General features: G+C 42.8%; 1 protein-coding gene across 1 annotated transcript; it reads left to right on the top strand.

Moving 5' to 3' along the window:
• Window positions 1-1,168: 1,168 nt before the first annotated feature.
• Window positions 1,169-13,795, top strand: PDZD9 (PDZ domain containing 9). The gene is made up of 4 exons (XM_004442970.3): window positions 1,169-1,208; window positions 2,800-2,979; window positions 7,535-7,724; window positions 13,272-13,795. The coding sequence occupies exons 1-4, from the start codon at window positions 1,169-1,171 to the stop codon at window positions 13,702-13,704; spliced, it is 843 nt and encodes a 280-aa protein (XP_004443027.1). The 3' UTR covers window positions 13,705-13,795.
• Window positions 13,796-14,583: the final 788 nt, after the last annotated feature.

Raw genomic sequence — 14,583 nt, forward strand, 5'->3', positions numbered from 1 at the left:
ATTTGGTATCTGGACAGATGCTTTGCCAGACTGTTTGGAGGAGGAACAGACAATCTATCACAAGAAATCCCCTGCAGGAGACTCCTTGAGGTTGAGAGTAACGGGAACAGGATGACTCTGTTCATTTCCTTTTGTGTCAGCCTCTGCAACAGGATTTATCCAACAAGAAACCTGCCCTGGTTTATTATCTGAGTAGAACCACAGAAACAGCCGAATAAGCTGGGACCTCTCCAGGTCTACCATGGAAATCTTTGCACGGTGCTGGATTACTCTTTGTTGGAGGTATGAATGCGAGGTGCTTAGCCTCCACTTTCACCAGAGTGGGGATGACAACAGGACCTACTTCATTACATTGTTTTCTATTTCTTCTAGAATTTATATTTTCCTAAAATTGTCCAATTCATCTGTTTTTTAAACCTGAATTCCAAGAGGATAGAGCCCTTGTTTGTCTTGTCTACTGTTTGTTGTGTCCCCTGCACCAGCACAAACCACAGAGCGGGCTTCCGGTAAATATTTGTTGTATGATTGAATGTGTGTGGGAGGAAGAATTATTTTGGAAAAAAGAAGGAAGAATTAATTCCTCTCCTAATTGTGACTCATTTTTTTTGGCCACCCTTGGCCTTTTCTCATTCAAAACATTCACGAAAAAAGTGCAGTTCCAAAGCAGTGGGAGCTGTTGATGCAACAATATTTAAAAATATCATTATTAGGAGCGCAGGAGGGGATTCTGTGCTCTTCTATGATCTTCTAGATATGATCTTCCTCTGTGACCGTTTCACATCTTGGAGACACCCTGCTCTGTGCTTCCTCCACCCTCCCATTTCAATAGTTTCCCAAGAATGGATGATGAACCCACTGGGAGCCAGGCATTGTGCTAATCCTCGCAGAGGTTGTTTTTCTCTACCAAAATTTTCACACACTCCATTTTCCAGGCTCCACCGAGGCCTTCTGGTGACCACATGGCTGCCCAACTTCTGGGCGTCGTCGCAGCGCCCCCTGGGGGCCAGCCCGAGGAGCGGCGCCCGAGGTCTCCTCGGCGCCCGCGGTCCCCCTTTCGCGCGCAGTGCGCCGGCTCCTCGCTCCTCGAGGGTTCCAAACAGTTGGGAGTTGGACCGACTCCAGCTTCCGCTCCGGGAGGCCCTCCTGAGCGGCCTGCCCTCCCGGGGCCATGGAAAAGGCCTTCCGCAAAAGCAGAAAAAGCAGAAAGGGTAACTGGGGAGTGGGAAGAGAGTGATGCCCTCTCTCTGGGGACCAAGCCTTCCTCACTTTTCTTCTTCTGTAAAATGGGAACGTTACACGCTTGGCCTGGAAGACAGCCTCTCACCATCATTTGTTTACCAAACTACAATTTACATACATCAAGAGCCCCCCTTTTTAGTGTACAGCTCTGAGTCTGAACACACGTATACCCACGTTTAACCACTACCACAGTCGAGATGTGGAACAGATCCACCACTTCCCAAATTACCTTGTGCTGCCCCTTTGCAGCCAACCCCTTCTCCCACCGCAGCTCCTGACACCCCCGAACTGTTTTCCATAGTTTTGCCCTTTTCACAGAGAACGTCATAAAAATGGAAGCATATAACATGGAGTCTTTTGAGTCTGGCTTCTTTCACTTAACTTTGCTGACTTTGGAAGACCAGGCTTCATAGTAGGTTATCATAAGCACATTTAATTTGCAAGTTGAGGCTGGAACCCAGACCCTGCCTAACATGCCACTTTTTTGTATGCTCAGGAACTGGAGGCTCAAGGAGCCTTCAAATCCCTCCTATAATCCAGAAAAGTCTCTACAGATGGTACCTTCTTTATACTAGGTTATTTTCCAGACAGAGAGCATCTGTGGTTTTGGAGAAGGCGAGGTTGGAGGTGGGCAAGGACCCTTGCTTAGAGGAAAGGGCCTGAACCCCGCCATCTCCCCACAGCTGTGGTGGGGGAGCAGGGGAAGCCCCATCCCTCAGCAGTGGGGAGGACTCCTGGGCCCCCAAAACACCACAGTCGCATGGATTTGGCAAGTCGCAGTTTGTTATTTGTCCTTAAGGAAAAGTGTGTGTGAAATGCTGAAATGTGTGCTGAAAACAAACCTCCCCAGAGGGTTCCTCTTGGGAAAATAACGTGTTTTAAATCACTCCTCAGTCTTTGAAACTTTTCTTGTGAGATTCAGTTCTGTGGAAAACATATTTCAACCCCTCCCACTGCCCGTGGTCCCGGATTTTCCTCCCAAATGCTTGTTTTCTACTGTCCTTTTCACTGTCACTGCCATGACTTGCTTGGTGACTGCAGTAACCCTTTCTTTCCCACTTCCACTCCAGATCCCACAATCCACACAGCAGCCAGAGGGTTTTAAAAAGAAAAATACAAATCTTATGGGTCCTGCTTAAATCACTTCTAAGCTTTTCTAGCAAGGTCAACCTGCAACGCAGCCCGTCTGCTCTGCCTTTGCTCCTCCTGCCTGCCCCCTCCTGGTCTCCTTTATGTTCTTTCCTCTTAGAACCTTGATCCAATTTGCTCCCTCCTACCCTCCTTTGCCTAAATATTTCCTATTGGTACTTTCGAGATCAATTCAAATTTCACTTGGTGTCCTGTTGGTCACCCTCAGAGCTCTCTGTACTTTTCCTTCATTGTGTGAGTTACAGTTTGTTATTCAATATATATTTACATGACTGATATCTGTCTCCTCCACTAGGCTGGAAGATCCATGAGGGCAAGAAACACTTCTGTTTCCTACACACTGCCTGCATCGATACACAAATAAATGCTGCTGTCTAGGTGAAGGACTAAAACAAATCTTCTTTTTATTAGAAAGACAAATCAGCCTCAATGTCAAGACGTCTGTACACAACTTGAGCAAAACTCAGCAGACCAAACTCACTGTGGGCAGCCTGGGATTAGGCCTGATCATCATCCAGCATGGGCCCTACCTCCAAATCATCCATCTCATCAAGAAGGGGGCTGCAGCCAGGGATGGAAAACTCCAGCCAGGTGACTGTGATTTCCCCATGCCTCCCACCCACCCACCCCCTGCCTCCCTTCCATCTGCCTTCAGGGAGACTCCGGTTATTAGGTTTCAGTGTAACCATAATGATGATGATGGCATTGTTTGAGAGCTTTCTACGGGCCAGCCAGTTGCTATCACTTATATAATAACCCTCACTGTTGCGCGATTTTTTCATTGAATTCTTACAACAACCCTCTAAGTAGTAACTATTATCATCATCCCCCTTTTACAGGAAACTGAGGCTCAGTAAAATTGAGTTCCTTGTCCAGGTTCACCCCCATGTAGCAGGTGGGATACAAACACAGGCACAGTGTCACTCCAGAGTTTATGGCTCTCTGTGAATAAAGATTTCTTCTTTTGTAGGTAGTATTCATCATCATTAACATTTAGGTGCATGATCTCATTTCACCCTCCTCTGACAGTCTCGGAGGTAGATCCTGCATTAAACCACCTTAGAGATAAGGAATCAGACATTTAGTAACTTGCCCACGGTCACACCAAGGAGCAGGGAGATTCCACAGCCCAAGCGCTTTATCAATACTGCCCTGCTTTTCTTGTCTTTAGGTGAATGAATTTTCCATCCAGTTCAAGACTGTTTTCCCCCCCAGTGCCTGCTCTGGGCCTAGTGCTGTGCTCAGGAGTCAGGGAGGCACAATGGGATGGTAAGGGGGTGAGAAGGAAAAACCATTCAGTGTCAGCTGGCCTGAATTCAGGCGCAGGCTCTGCCACTTTCTAGTTCTGTGACCTTGGACAAAGTCACTTAACCATACAGGCCTCAGTCACCTCATCTCTAAATTGGGATAATACCACCTTTGTCAGAGGTTGCTAGGATTTGATGAGAAAATTTTTATGAAAGTGCTTCAAAAACTACAGTGCTATGGAAATACTGGCAATCATTTCTCTTGGGTTGTTCTTAGAGATTCTCTAGACTTGTCTTTTTTTTTTTTTTTTAAATTATTGTTGTATTGGAGCCCCAGTGGACTAAACCACTGGTTTGCAACTCTGGTTACCTATTAGAATCACCTGGGGCGCTTTTAAAACTAAAGATGCCTAGGCCCCATCTCCCCAGAGGTTCTGATTCAGTTGGTTTGGGTTTGGGGTCAGGGCAGTTTATGGTTTAAAAGCTCCTCAGGTGATTCTAAACTGCAGCTAAGGTTTGAAGTAATGGGTTAAAGAAGAAAGTAGACAGAGGGTGCTATTATGAACATTTACTTCACCTTAAAATCCAAAGCATTTCCTCCACGTATCACTACTTGGTACTGGGGAACAAACTGCCAGAAAGAAGGTTCTGGACTTTCCAGACCAAAAGAGCTCCAGGACAGGTCCCACAGGCTTTTCTGCTTGTTCTCTTCAGCTTCTCTAGGGTCAGGTGACAGATGTTGGTTAATAACCAGAGTGCACACTTGCTAGAGTGGGACAGGAGTATGCTTTTACGCACATGAAACAGAAGCTCATGGTGCGGCATCTGTTAGTGGGCTCCTTGAGGTCAGAGGCAGTCTTGAATTCACCTTTTAAATCTAGGACTTACCTACAGTACTGGCACATATATTATGCCTGTGCTTAATAAATGAATAATAAACAAGCATTTGTCTCAAGCATTGTGCAAGGTGTTTCCACATCTATTATCTAACTTAATTTTTGCAACACTCCTAGAAGGTAGATAACGAAATATAGAGGCTTAGAGACATGAAGTATCTTGTTCAATACACAGAGCTAAGTGAGTGGTCAGAGCTGGGACTTGAACCCATGCCTGAACAGAAAGCCCATACCTTTGACTCAAAATGAGATTTCAATACAGAGGAAGTCCAGAGCCTCAAATCTCCTCATGATGAATCATCCACTTCTCTTCAGGGTCTAGGTTTTCAAAGACTGTAATTTAGTCCTTTCGACAACAATTATGAGGTTTTGAGAAGCGATAGTCTTAGAAACTTGCTATTTCTTTGACCCCATTTCCTCCCAGACCCATTCTTTCTCATCCACGTGCTTTAAATTCTGTCCTTTGGTGTTTCATAACAGGGTTTCATCCTGATTTCCTAATTTAGTTTAGTGTTAAGTTTATTCTGGCTCAACTTTAAATTCCTTTTGGCCAGGATGGCTTTAGCAGGCTCTGATAACCAGTCTTATGAAATTAATATAGTTTGAAGGTAAATACAAGTCATGTACTGGGCACCACCCTTACCAGGCCACATTCATTCAATAAGTGTTTCCTGAATGTCTGCTGTGTGTAGGCATCCTACTAGGCACTAGGGTATATGGTGAGCCAAACGGATGTGGTCTCTAACCACATGGAGCTTATGGAACTTACAGCTTAGTTGGGAGATGGAGAAAAATAAATAAAATCTATTTTTCAGTAGTGGCTTGGCTGCTTGCGAAGTTGATTTAATATAGGTAATCGAGACAAAGTTTACCTAATGTGGATCCTACAGCCCATTAAAACAGAAAAAAAAAATGTTATGAGGTTGGGATTCATAAATTCCAAATTGGTGTTTCTTTATGAAGGGCAATGTTAATATCTATGGCCAGAGTAATCACATTCATACACTGACATGTTTGGTTTATAGGCAGAATGGTCAGGGAATTATGCTGTTTATTTTCTGCCCTCTTGATAAAAGTCACCCTTTAACAACATAATTAAGCAGAATGCCAAGCCATAGCTTTCAGCGATAAACACTCCTTTTAACATTAGGCAAGTAAACTCATCCAATGAAGCTTTTCTGCCATTGTAATTAACCTCCACAGGATGAACAGCTGTTTCAGACTGCACAATCTGCAGGTAGCTGGGAGCAGCCTAGTTTCATTCTGAAGTTTATGGTTGGTTTTACCCCCAGCTACTTTCTTTTTTGGTGAGGAAGACTGGCCCTGTGCTAACATCCACTGCCAATCTTCCTCTATTTTGTACGTGGGGTGCTGCCACAGCATGGCTTGATGAGCGGTGTGCAGGTCCACGCCCGGGATCTGAACCCACGAACCCTGGGTCGCTGAAGCAAAGTGCACAAACTTCACCACTATGCCAACAGGCCAGCCCCATACCCCCCAGCTACTTTTTAAGACCAAAGTAGGTTTTCTCCACCCTTCTAAGTATTCATTTTAATACCGTGAACTTTTGTTTCTGGTAGGATTTAGCACAATGGAAATTTGTCCTTGGTATCTCTTGGTGGCTTCCTTGGGGAATAGCACAGTGGGGTGTAGGATTAGAGAAGGTACTTCCTTTGACTCTTTTCTCCTCTGAGTGAGGCTTCAGCTATCAGGGAATGAGGGTGAATGAGGGGTCCCTAGCTTTCCACGCACAGAGAGGTCAACACATCCTTTGGGACTTTATTGGAGTCACTTGATCCAATATAAGCTATGAAGTCTCCATTACTATTTGGCAGGATGTTAGTATGAGAAAGATCTGAAGACTAAGATTTTACCCAATGTGAGTCTGTCCTTAAAAACCAATTTCTTTGTATTCCTTCCTCTCTTGCTGAATGCCTTTGTAGCAGTCAGGGTTCTTCATTGCAATCAACAGAAAACGATTCTGTTGAGGCACTGAATTTAGGACATTGAGTCTGACAGAACTGCCAGAAAGGCCGGAGAACCAGGCTTGGAAAACGGTGAGAGGAACAAAGGGCCGTGAATAACTACCCCTGGAAACCTGGTGCTCTTGTCACCCCTCTGCACCTTCAGTTCCAGGTGGACCAGTGACCCATCTTCAGTGACCCAGGTGGGAGTGCCCAATGGCTGGATCTAGTTTACATGTCCATGCCCTAGATGGGGGTAGGGAGGTGGGTGCAGTGAATAATTGGTCTTTCTAGCATCCAATTTGGGGGTCCAGAGGCTTGCTGTCAAGATATGGTTCTCTTCCCACCTGCTGGGGCCTCAGAAACTCCACAGTTGACCATCACGCTTCCTTCCCTATCCAGCACTGCCCTAAAGTAGGGGACCTTTTAACTGTCAAATCCCCTTGAACCAACATACTCTCTGTATACACATCTTAAGCTTAATTAAAGCATGCTAATTGTCTAATGTTTCATGCAGAATTATTTGCTCAACGAATACTGTGCAAGGGCAGAAAATTAAAATGAAAGGCTTGATGTTTAATATGGTATACTTACTGTAGAGAGCACTGGAAATTGCCAGGCAGGTATAATAGAAAGTAGGTCATTTATTCATCACTTAGTGTAAATGGTTTTTTCTTTAATGGTAATAGCCATTCATTCTATTTGAAACAAACACATTTTTAGAATTTTAAAGGATGGTTTGGATTATAAATGGTTTTTGGCCTCTGTCACACCAAGGATTTCAGAAATGTTGTAAAAACATGATATATTTACCATTATACTGCTATTAAGAAACTTCTTGCATGCATTCTTTATTATGCAGAGGATACTCAAGTCACTGAGATGATCATTTATATTAAATAATGGCTGAAGCCTGGTTTTGGTTCAAAATGAACCAACAATAGGAAACCATAAAATGAAACACCTCACAATAAAGCCAGAAATGGTATGATCCCTTTAAACCATTATCTTAATTTTACTGATTTTTTTCCCTCTTCAGGTGATGTTCTGATTAGTGTTGGACATGCCAATGTGTTAGGATATACTCTTCGAGAATTTTTAAAGCTTTTGCAACATATCACCATAGGAACAGTGCTACAAATCAAGGTTTACCGAGATTTTATTGACATACCCCAAGAATGGCAAGAAATATATGATTTAATCCCTGAGACCAAATTCCCAGTAACACGGTAAGTAGTTCATTTTAGGATATCTTTGTTATACTACAGAATCCCCAGGGTCTATGAAGCACAGGGTCTTAGTTTAATGTGAGAATTATCGAATGGACCATGGTAGGAGGGTTTGGTGACACCACCACAATAATTTAGTGGGTTTCTAAATCCTTTTGGAAAGGACAGTCTGCAGGACCTAATATGAGGTAGAATAATAAAGACAAGAGCCTTGAACCTGGAGTTAAAAAAAATACAAACCACCTGATGGGAACTCGGACTCTAAACCTACCTGTAAGGTGCCCCCTTTTCCAAAGTCAGCCCTTAAACACCTGCCACAAATCCTTTTCTCATTTGTCTCCTGCATATTGAACTTCTCTCTCTCTGGATCCTTCTCAATAACATTTAAGAAGCCTTTTAAAGCCTCTAACATCTTAGCAAACCCCACTCTAACTCCACTCTCCCCTCCCTGCCCCCTTCAGGCACTGTCCTGTCCCTTGACTCCAAACTTGTTCAAAGAGTTGTATTCGACATCGCCATTTCCCCAGGAGACACCATTTCCCAGGCACTCCTCAACCCACTTTAATCCAGGCCTTGCTTTCATCACTTGAGAGGTCTCTTCCCAGGGTCACTCACAACCTTCACACTGCTGCTTCCAATGGACTCAGTCTTTATTTTGCTTGGCTTCGAGCATTAGATGCTTTACAGCCTCCCACTCACTCTTGTTGAAACATCATCTTCCCCAGGCTTCTGTGATACCCCACTCCTCTGACTTTCCTATGACCTCTGGACACTTCCTCTTGGTCTCCTTTTACCCAACTTTGGAGTTCCTCAAAGTTTAATCTTTGGCTCTCTTCTCTTCTTCTGGGCAATCTCATTGATGCCTGTGGTTTCTATTACTATCCATACATTAATAATTTTCAAATTGTATTATCTCCAAACTTGTATATTTAAACACTTACTTGATATCTTCATTAGGATGTATCATAAACCTCTCAAGCTCGTTGTGCCTAAAATCTAAAGCTAGCTCACCACTGATCTTCCAGAGGCACCAACTCACTGGAGGAGTATTTGTCTAGTTGAACAAGTCAGAAATTTAGGAGTTGTACTTGATTTCTCCATCTCCCTTGTCTCCCATACCTTACCCCCTAAATAATCAATAAGACTTGTCATTTTACCTTCCAGCCATCTCTCACATTTGTCCACTTCTCTCTGGCCACTACCATCACCCCAGTCAAAGCCACCATTTGGTCTCTGTGCATCTACTCTTATCTTCTGTCCATTTTCTACACAGAATGATCCTTTTACAACGCAAATCTGATCGTGACATGTTCCTGCTTAAACTCTTGTAAGACCTTCTTTTGTTCTCAGGATAAATGCCAAAATCCTTACATTGGCCTCTGCTATCCATGGTTTGGCTGGTGTCTGCATACTGCTCTCCTCTTCCCTCTCTAGTCCACTTTGGCTTTTAGCTCTTTTGCCTTATGTTGCTCTTTGCCTCGGGGCCTTTGCACTTGCTCTTCTGTCTGCAACATGCTTAGGACCCTTCCTTGAAGGCCTTCCTAAAGGAAGTGTTAACACACTGTCAGGTCCACCTTCATGTGTTCTCATAGCACCGTGTATCTCCTTTACAGCGTTTATCCCAATTTCAATGACATAATCTGTGTAATCAATGGTTTACTATGTTGCCCGGGGAGAATGTAAACTCTATGAAGGCAGAGACTAAACCTGTCTTGTTCTGCCAAACCTACCGCATGACTTTCATGTGGCTGAGGGCTCATTTATTCAGAGTGAATGAAAATGGAAATCCAGCTCTGAATCTCAGGCAAATCACTTAATCTCTGAGAGCTTGTTTATCTGTAACACAGGAGTACCAGAGAGCTTGTTTATCTGTAACACAGGAGTACCAGAGACTCTTCTGAGGATCAGATATGCAAGGAAGTTCTGGAGAACATGAGAACATGAGATCCTTTTCTTTTAGTGACAGATTCAGTGCTCTGGTGCAAAAGTTTGTTGTTGTTAGTGCCACTGAATCATTTCAAAATCCTAGCAACCCTGTGTATAGCAGAGTGGAACCCTGCCTGCCGAACATTTTGTGCCATTCTCTCACCTTTCGGCACTATATGTGACAGTGCTCTGCTGTTATTCATAGGGTTTGCATGGTCAATTTTTTGGAAGTGTGTGGCCAGGTCTTTCTTCCTTGTCTTAGTTTGGAAGTTCCGCTGGAACCTGTCTACCACGGGTGACCCTGGTGGTATTTGAAATACTGGTGGCATAGCTTTCAGCGTCACAGCAACATGCAGCCACCACAGTATGACAACCAACAGATGGGTGGTGCGGTTCCCTGACTGGGAAACAAACCTGGGCCACGGTGGTGAGATCGCTGAATCTTAACCATTAGACCCCAGGGATGGTTGATGCAAGGGTGGTCCTTATTAATTCTGACAGGATTCCTGAGCGCTAGTTGCTGCAGCTATGCACCTTTGCTTATTGGGATGGGCTCAAAGAAATATGGCTAGGGACTTGACCAAGACTAAAAAATGGCCCACGTTGCATAGACATTACTTCAGAGATTCCAACTTGTGGCCCAAGGGACTTTGCTCATCTCCCACAGCACTTTAAAAACCCAGAAGAGTAGTCACCTGTAGAGAGAAAGGAGGATACATGGGGCTTTTCCAGGGGCCAGTAATACTCTATTTCTTGACCTGGATGGCGGCTACCAAGGTGCTTATAATTTTTTTCATTAAACTGTTTTTTGTATTTTTCTGTATATTTCAAAATTAAAAAAATGAAAAATATATGAATTAGTTGCCAAATTTACAAATCTAAGATTTCATGGAAAATCTGCATCTTTGATTTCTCCTGAAAAATCAAAAGATGGGCTTCATTTCCACATGTGACAGTGGACTAGAGCTGGGTAGCAGCTGTCCCCTTCAGATCAGGCATAGACTGGGGAAAATTCTTCTCCCCAATAACCAAACCAATCCTGATTTGATTAAAATCATTAATGATAATAGTCAACACTTATTCATTGCTCACTATGTTGTGGGCTCTGCTCTACAAGCATTATACCATTTAATCCTCATGCCAATTCTTTTTATTACCCTCATTTATAGATAAGAAAACTGAAGCCAAGGAAGGGGTGTGTAAACTTGCCAGGGGTCACAGGGCTAAGTGGCATAGGTCTGTCTCTAGAGCAGCAATGTCCAATAAGAACTTTTTGCAGTGAGAGAAATGTTCTGTACCTGTGTTGTCCCATATGGTAGCCACTAGCCATATGTGAGGCTTTGCAACTGAGGAATTTTAAATTTTATTCAAGTTTAATCAATTTCAATTTAGCAGCCACATGTAGCTGATGGACCCTATACTGGGGAGCACAGCTCTCGAGCCTGAGCTCTTAACCATTAGCTTATAGAACAACTATGTTCTAAACATTTTAATTACACAGATTTTGAGATTCAGAATACTAAAATCTAAGGATGGCAGACTGACTATTCAAGAGCAGAGAAGAGATAAACACAGAATAGCACAACTTAAGTATGGGGCTAAAACCTACAAACCTAGGAACAATACCAATCATGTTCTGAATCTTTTTCTACATTAGGCAAAGTGCTTATATCTAAGGCATTTTAGTAACTTACGTGGAAGGGGGTAGGGAAGGGGCAAAAGAGGAAGGAAAAGGCTTCTTCTTCTTTTTTTTTTTTTTTCCGTGAGGAAGATCAGCCCTGAGCTAACATCCACACCAATCCTCCTCTTTTTGCTGAGGAAGACTGGCCCTGGGCTAACATCTGTGCCTACCTTCCTCCACTTTATATAGGACACCGCCAAAGCATGGCCTAACAAGCGGTGCATTGGTGCGTGCCTGGGATCGGAACCTGGGCCGCCAGCAGCGGTGTTTGCGCACTTAACTGCTATGCCACGGGGCCAGCCACAGGAAAAGGCTTCTTTCACAAAGTTGGTATGACCCTTTTCAGGAGCAAATGGCACTGTGTACACATTGGAGAGAATATTCCATATAATGCTCTGGGCAGGCCTAGTGGTATAAAAACTGTTTCCAGCCAACCCTGACCTCTGCTGGCTTGTGCCTTAAGTCCCAGTTTAACAAGAACCTAGCCCTAGCACCTGTCCTTTATGGTTACCTAATACAGAGTTAAAAGGATACCCTTTGCAGTCTGAAAAAAAGAGTACCTTGGATTTTTTTCCATTCATGTGCTATACAGGAAGCCCTGGGCAAGTGTGAAGGCAAATTGTTCTAGTCTTGAGATCTTCTGAATCTTCTTGCACAGCACTAAATCAAGGATCAAAGAAAATCACACAATTTAAGACTAGAGGAGGCTCTCAGTAAAAATGACTCAGTACCAACTGTATATTACTAGAAGAGACCAACTTTAAGAAAAGCTGTTCAACTTCTTGGGAGCAAATAAAACAGGCAGACCTCCAAGGATATTAGTGATAACACTAGCAAGTCTGACAGGTTGGGGCGGGGTGGGGAGTGGGGGAGAAACCTATTTCCTATTTCCTTTTAGCAGCACAGAATGTACTAGAGGTTCATAATCGCAAAGATCTAGTTTTGGATCTGCTGGGCAACAGCACCAGGATGGGCAGAGCAGGTGACAGACAGCATTTCTTCAGGAAAGTAACAGGCACAGGTACTGCAGGCATTAGAAAAGTTCAAGTTGCTAGTAGGCAATCATTAACCAAGGTCCAACAATCAAGAAATAGTTGGGGCAAGTTACAAAAAAATCTTTAAAAGCTTTTGGACAGCAACAGAGAGGTGGAATAGTGAATGATCAGACACACCTGAGTAGAAGGGTGTTCTACAAATCCACATTGGTAAACCCAGAGGAGAAGCAAAGAATGATGCTCAGGAGAAAAAAAGAAGACTCAAAGATTTACCAATGACTCGCATGTTGAAGATCTTTGAAGCCCACTATTTCCTGACTCCCCTGGAAATTGGTAATATTCTCTGTTATTGATGACCCCATGTGACCCATGAGAACAGAGTTCAGTGGAGGAGATAACCAGTTCGACCTGTCATTCTGGATGGAATGAAATTTAACCTACCCTTAAGGCCTGCTAACATTCAGGTCAGTAGTCTGGCTGAAGTCTGTGCAAAGCTTTTTAAAGTAATGTGAGGGCCAGCCTGGTGGCGTAGTAGTTAAGTTTGCACATTCCGTTTCGGTGGCTTAGGGTATTCGAGTTTGGATGCCAGGTGTGGACCTACACACTGCTCATCAAGCCATGCTGTGGCAGCGTCCCACATACAAAATAGAGGAAGACTGGTACAGATGTTAGCTCAGGGCCAATCTTCCTCACCTGAAAAATAATAATAATAATAATAACAAAGTAACGTGAAATAAGGTAGAATTTGATTTACATTTAGGAATTGAAACAAATACAAAGGTACTTGTAAAAAAAGAAAAATTTCAACAACACAGAAAGGTAGTGCTAAAGCTAAAGTGTATCCTTTCTTTTATGAGACAAAGCAGGTTATAAGACATCTTGTTAGGAGACAGTGAATGTTCAGACATTAAGAATCCATTTCATTCACTATTCTTTTCATTTCAGCACAACAAAGAAAACTGAGCAGGCGAAAGATGACTCTTTCACAAGCAGTGATGAAAATGAAGATGTAGTTTTAGATAAAAGAGTTAAGTATCATAAAGGTCCACGGTCCACTGGGCATCACACTGCAAGGAGACCAATGTCTATCTCCAGAGAATGGCATGGATATAAAAAGAAGAACCGTACTATTAGTGTAGGAAAAGACGTTAACTGTGATGTGATGATTCACAGAGATCACAAGAAAGAAGTGAGAGCCCCTTCTCCATACTGGACAATGGTGAAGCAAGACAATGAAAGCTCCTCCTCCTCCTCCTCTGCCTCAGATGCATTTTGGATGGAAGACTATGCCCAAGTTGAAAAGAGCAAGGGTCAACCTGTACAAAAGTCGGTTAGGAAGCAGTCTGCAGATCTGCGATCACACGAGCATTTACCCTGAAAATACTCAATTTTCGTGCACTGCCATGTACAGGTTTGCTATACTTACAGGAATATGTACAGACTTACCAATTCTCTTTCATGACTGTGTTGTAAAGCCTTTTGAGACCTTCTTCAACTTGATATCCAAAGACTTCCCTGGGGTCTCACAGGCTTCGGAAACTTTGCTATTTTCAAAACAGTAACATCATTCAGATCATTAAAACCCTCCTTTCTGAGAAGAATGTCTCATCTTTTAGAAAGCGCAGCAGAGGAACCCAATATCAGAATGCGCAAACACAGCAGAGAATTTCACTGTTTAAGGTAAGTACCACATTTTTATTTAGATATTTAGTTTCTCTTGTTTTGCAAACTTCTAGTGCCATACTTAAAAGAAATAAATAACAGAGATATATTTTTTGGCTAGTTATTCACATTAGAATTTTCTATCCTTTTCCAGCCCTACTTTTACTTTGAATGTTGGGTTGATAATTAATTACCTGAAAGAGACAGGATAGAAACAGATGAGGGAGAGAGAGAAGATGAGAGAAAAAAGTGCCACAGTGAAGATAAATCAGACAGGTAAAATGAAGCAGTGGGAATACAGGATATGACTAATAGGGAAAACAGTTTTTAGAAATAACTCTATTGCAAAAAAGGCAAAAGGGGGTAAAACTCAGATCATTTAATTGTTCTTACCCAAAAGGGCAGATTTTTAACTGCTTTTACCTTAAAAAGCCACCAGGAATAATCTGGAAATATTTACTCTGATAGCTACTTAGCCTTGATTTTAATAGTTTCTGATACTCTGTACTCTATTATTATATTCCTATTCTCCTTTACAGCATCTGAAACAAAGATCTCAGCGTATAATAAATACTTATTGATTAACTGATTAGGA

This window comes from Ceratotherium simum, chromosome 26 (assembly GCF_057802395.1).
Source record: "Ceratotherium simum simum isolate JZ-2026a chromosome 26, ASM5780239v1, whole genome shotgun sequence".
NCBI classification, from domain to species: domain Eukaryota; kingdom Metazoa; phylum Chordata; class Mammalia; order Perissodactyla; family Rhinocerotidae; genus Ceratotherium; species Ceratotherium simum.

Coding starts and splice junctions, on each gene's coding strand:
- PDZD9 (XM_004442970.3), top strand. CDS start 1,169: ATGGAAAAGGCCTTCCGCAAAAGCAGAAAAAGCAGAAAGG. Junction 1,209..2,799: donor AAGCAGAAAAAGCAGAAAGG/GTAACTGGGGAG, acceptor TCTTTTTATTAG/AAAGACAAATCAGCCTCAAT. Junction 2,980..7,534: donor GGATGGAAAACTCCAGCCAG/GTGACTGTGATT, acceptor TTCCCTCTTCAG/GTGATGTTCTGATTAGTGTT.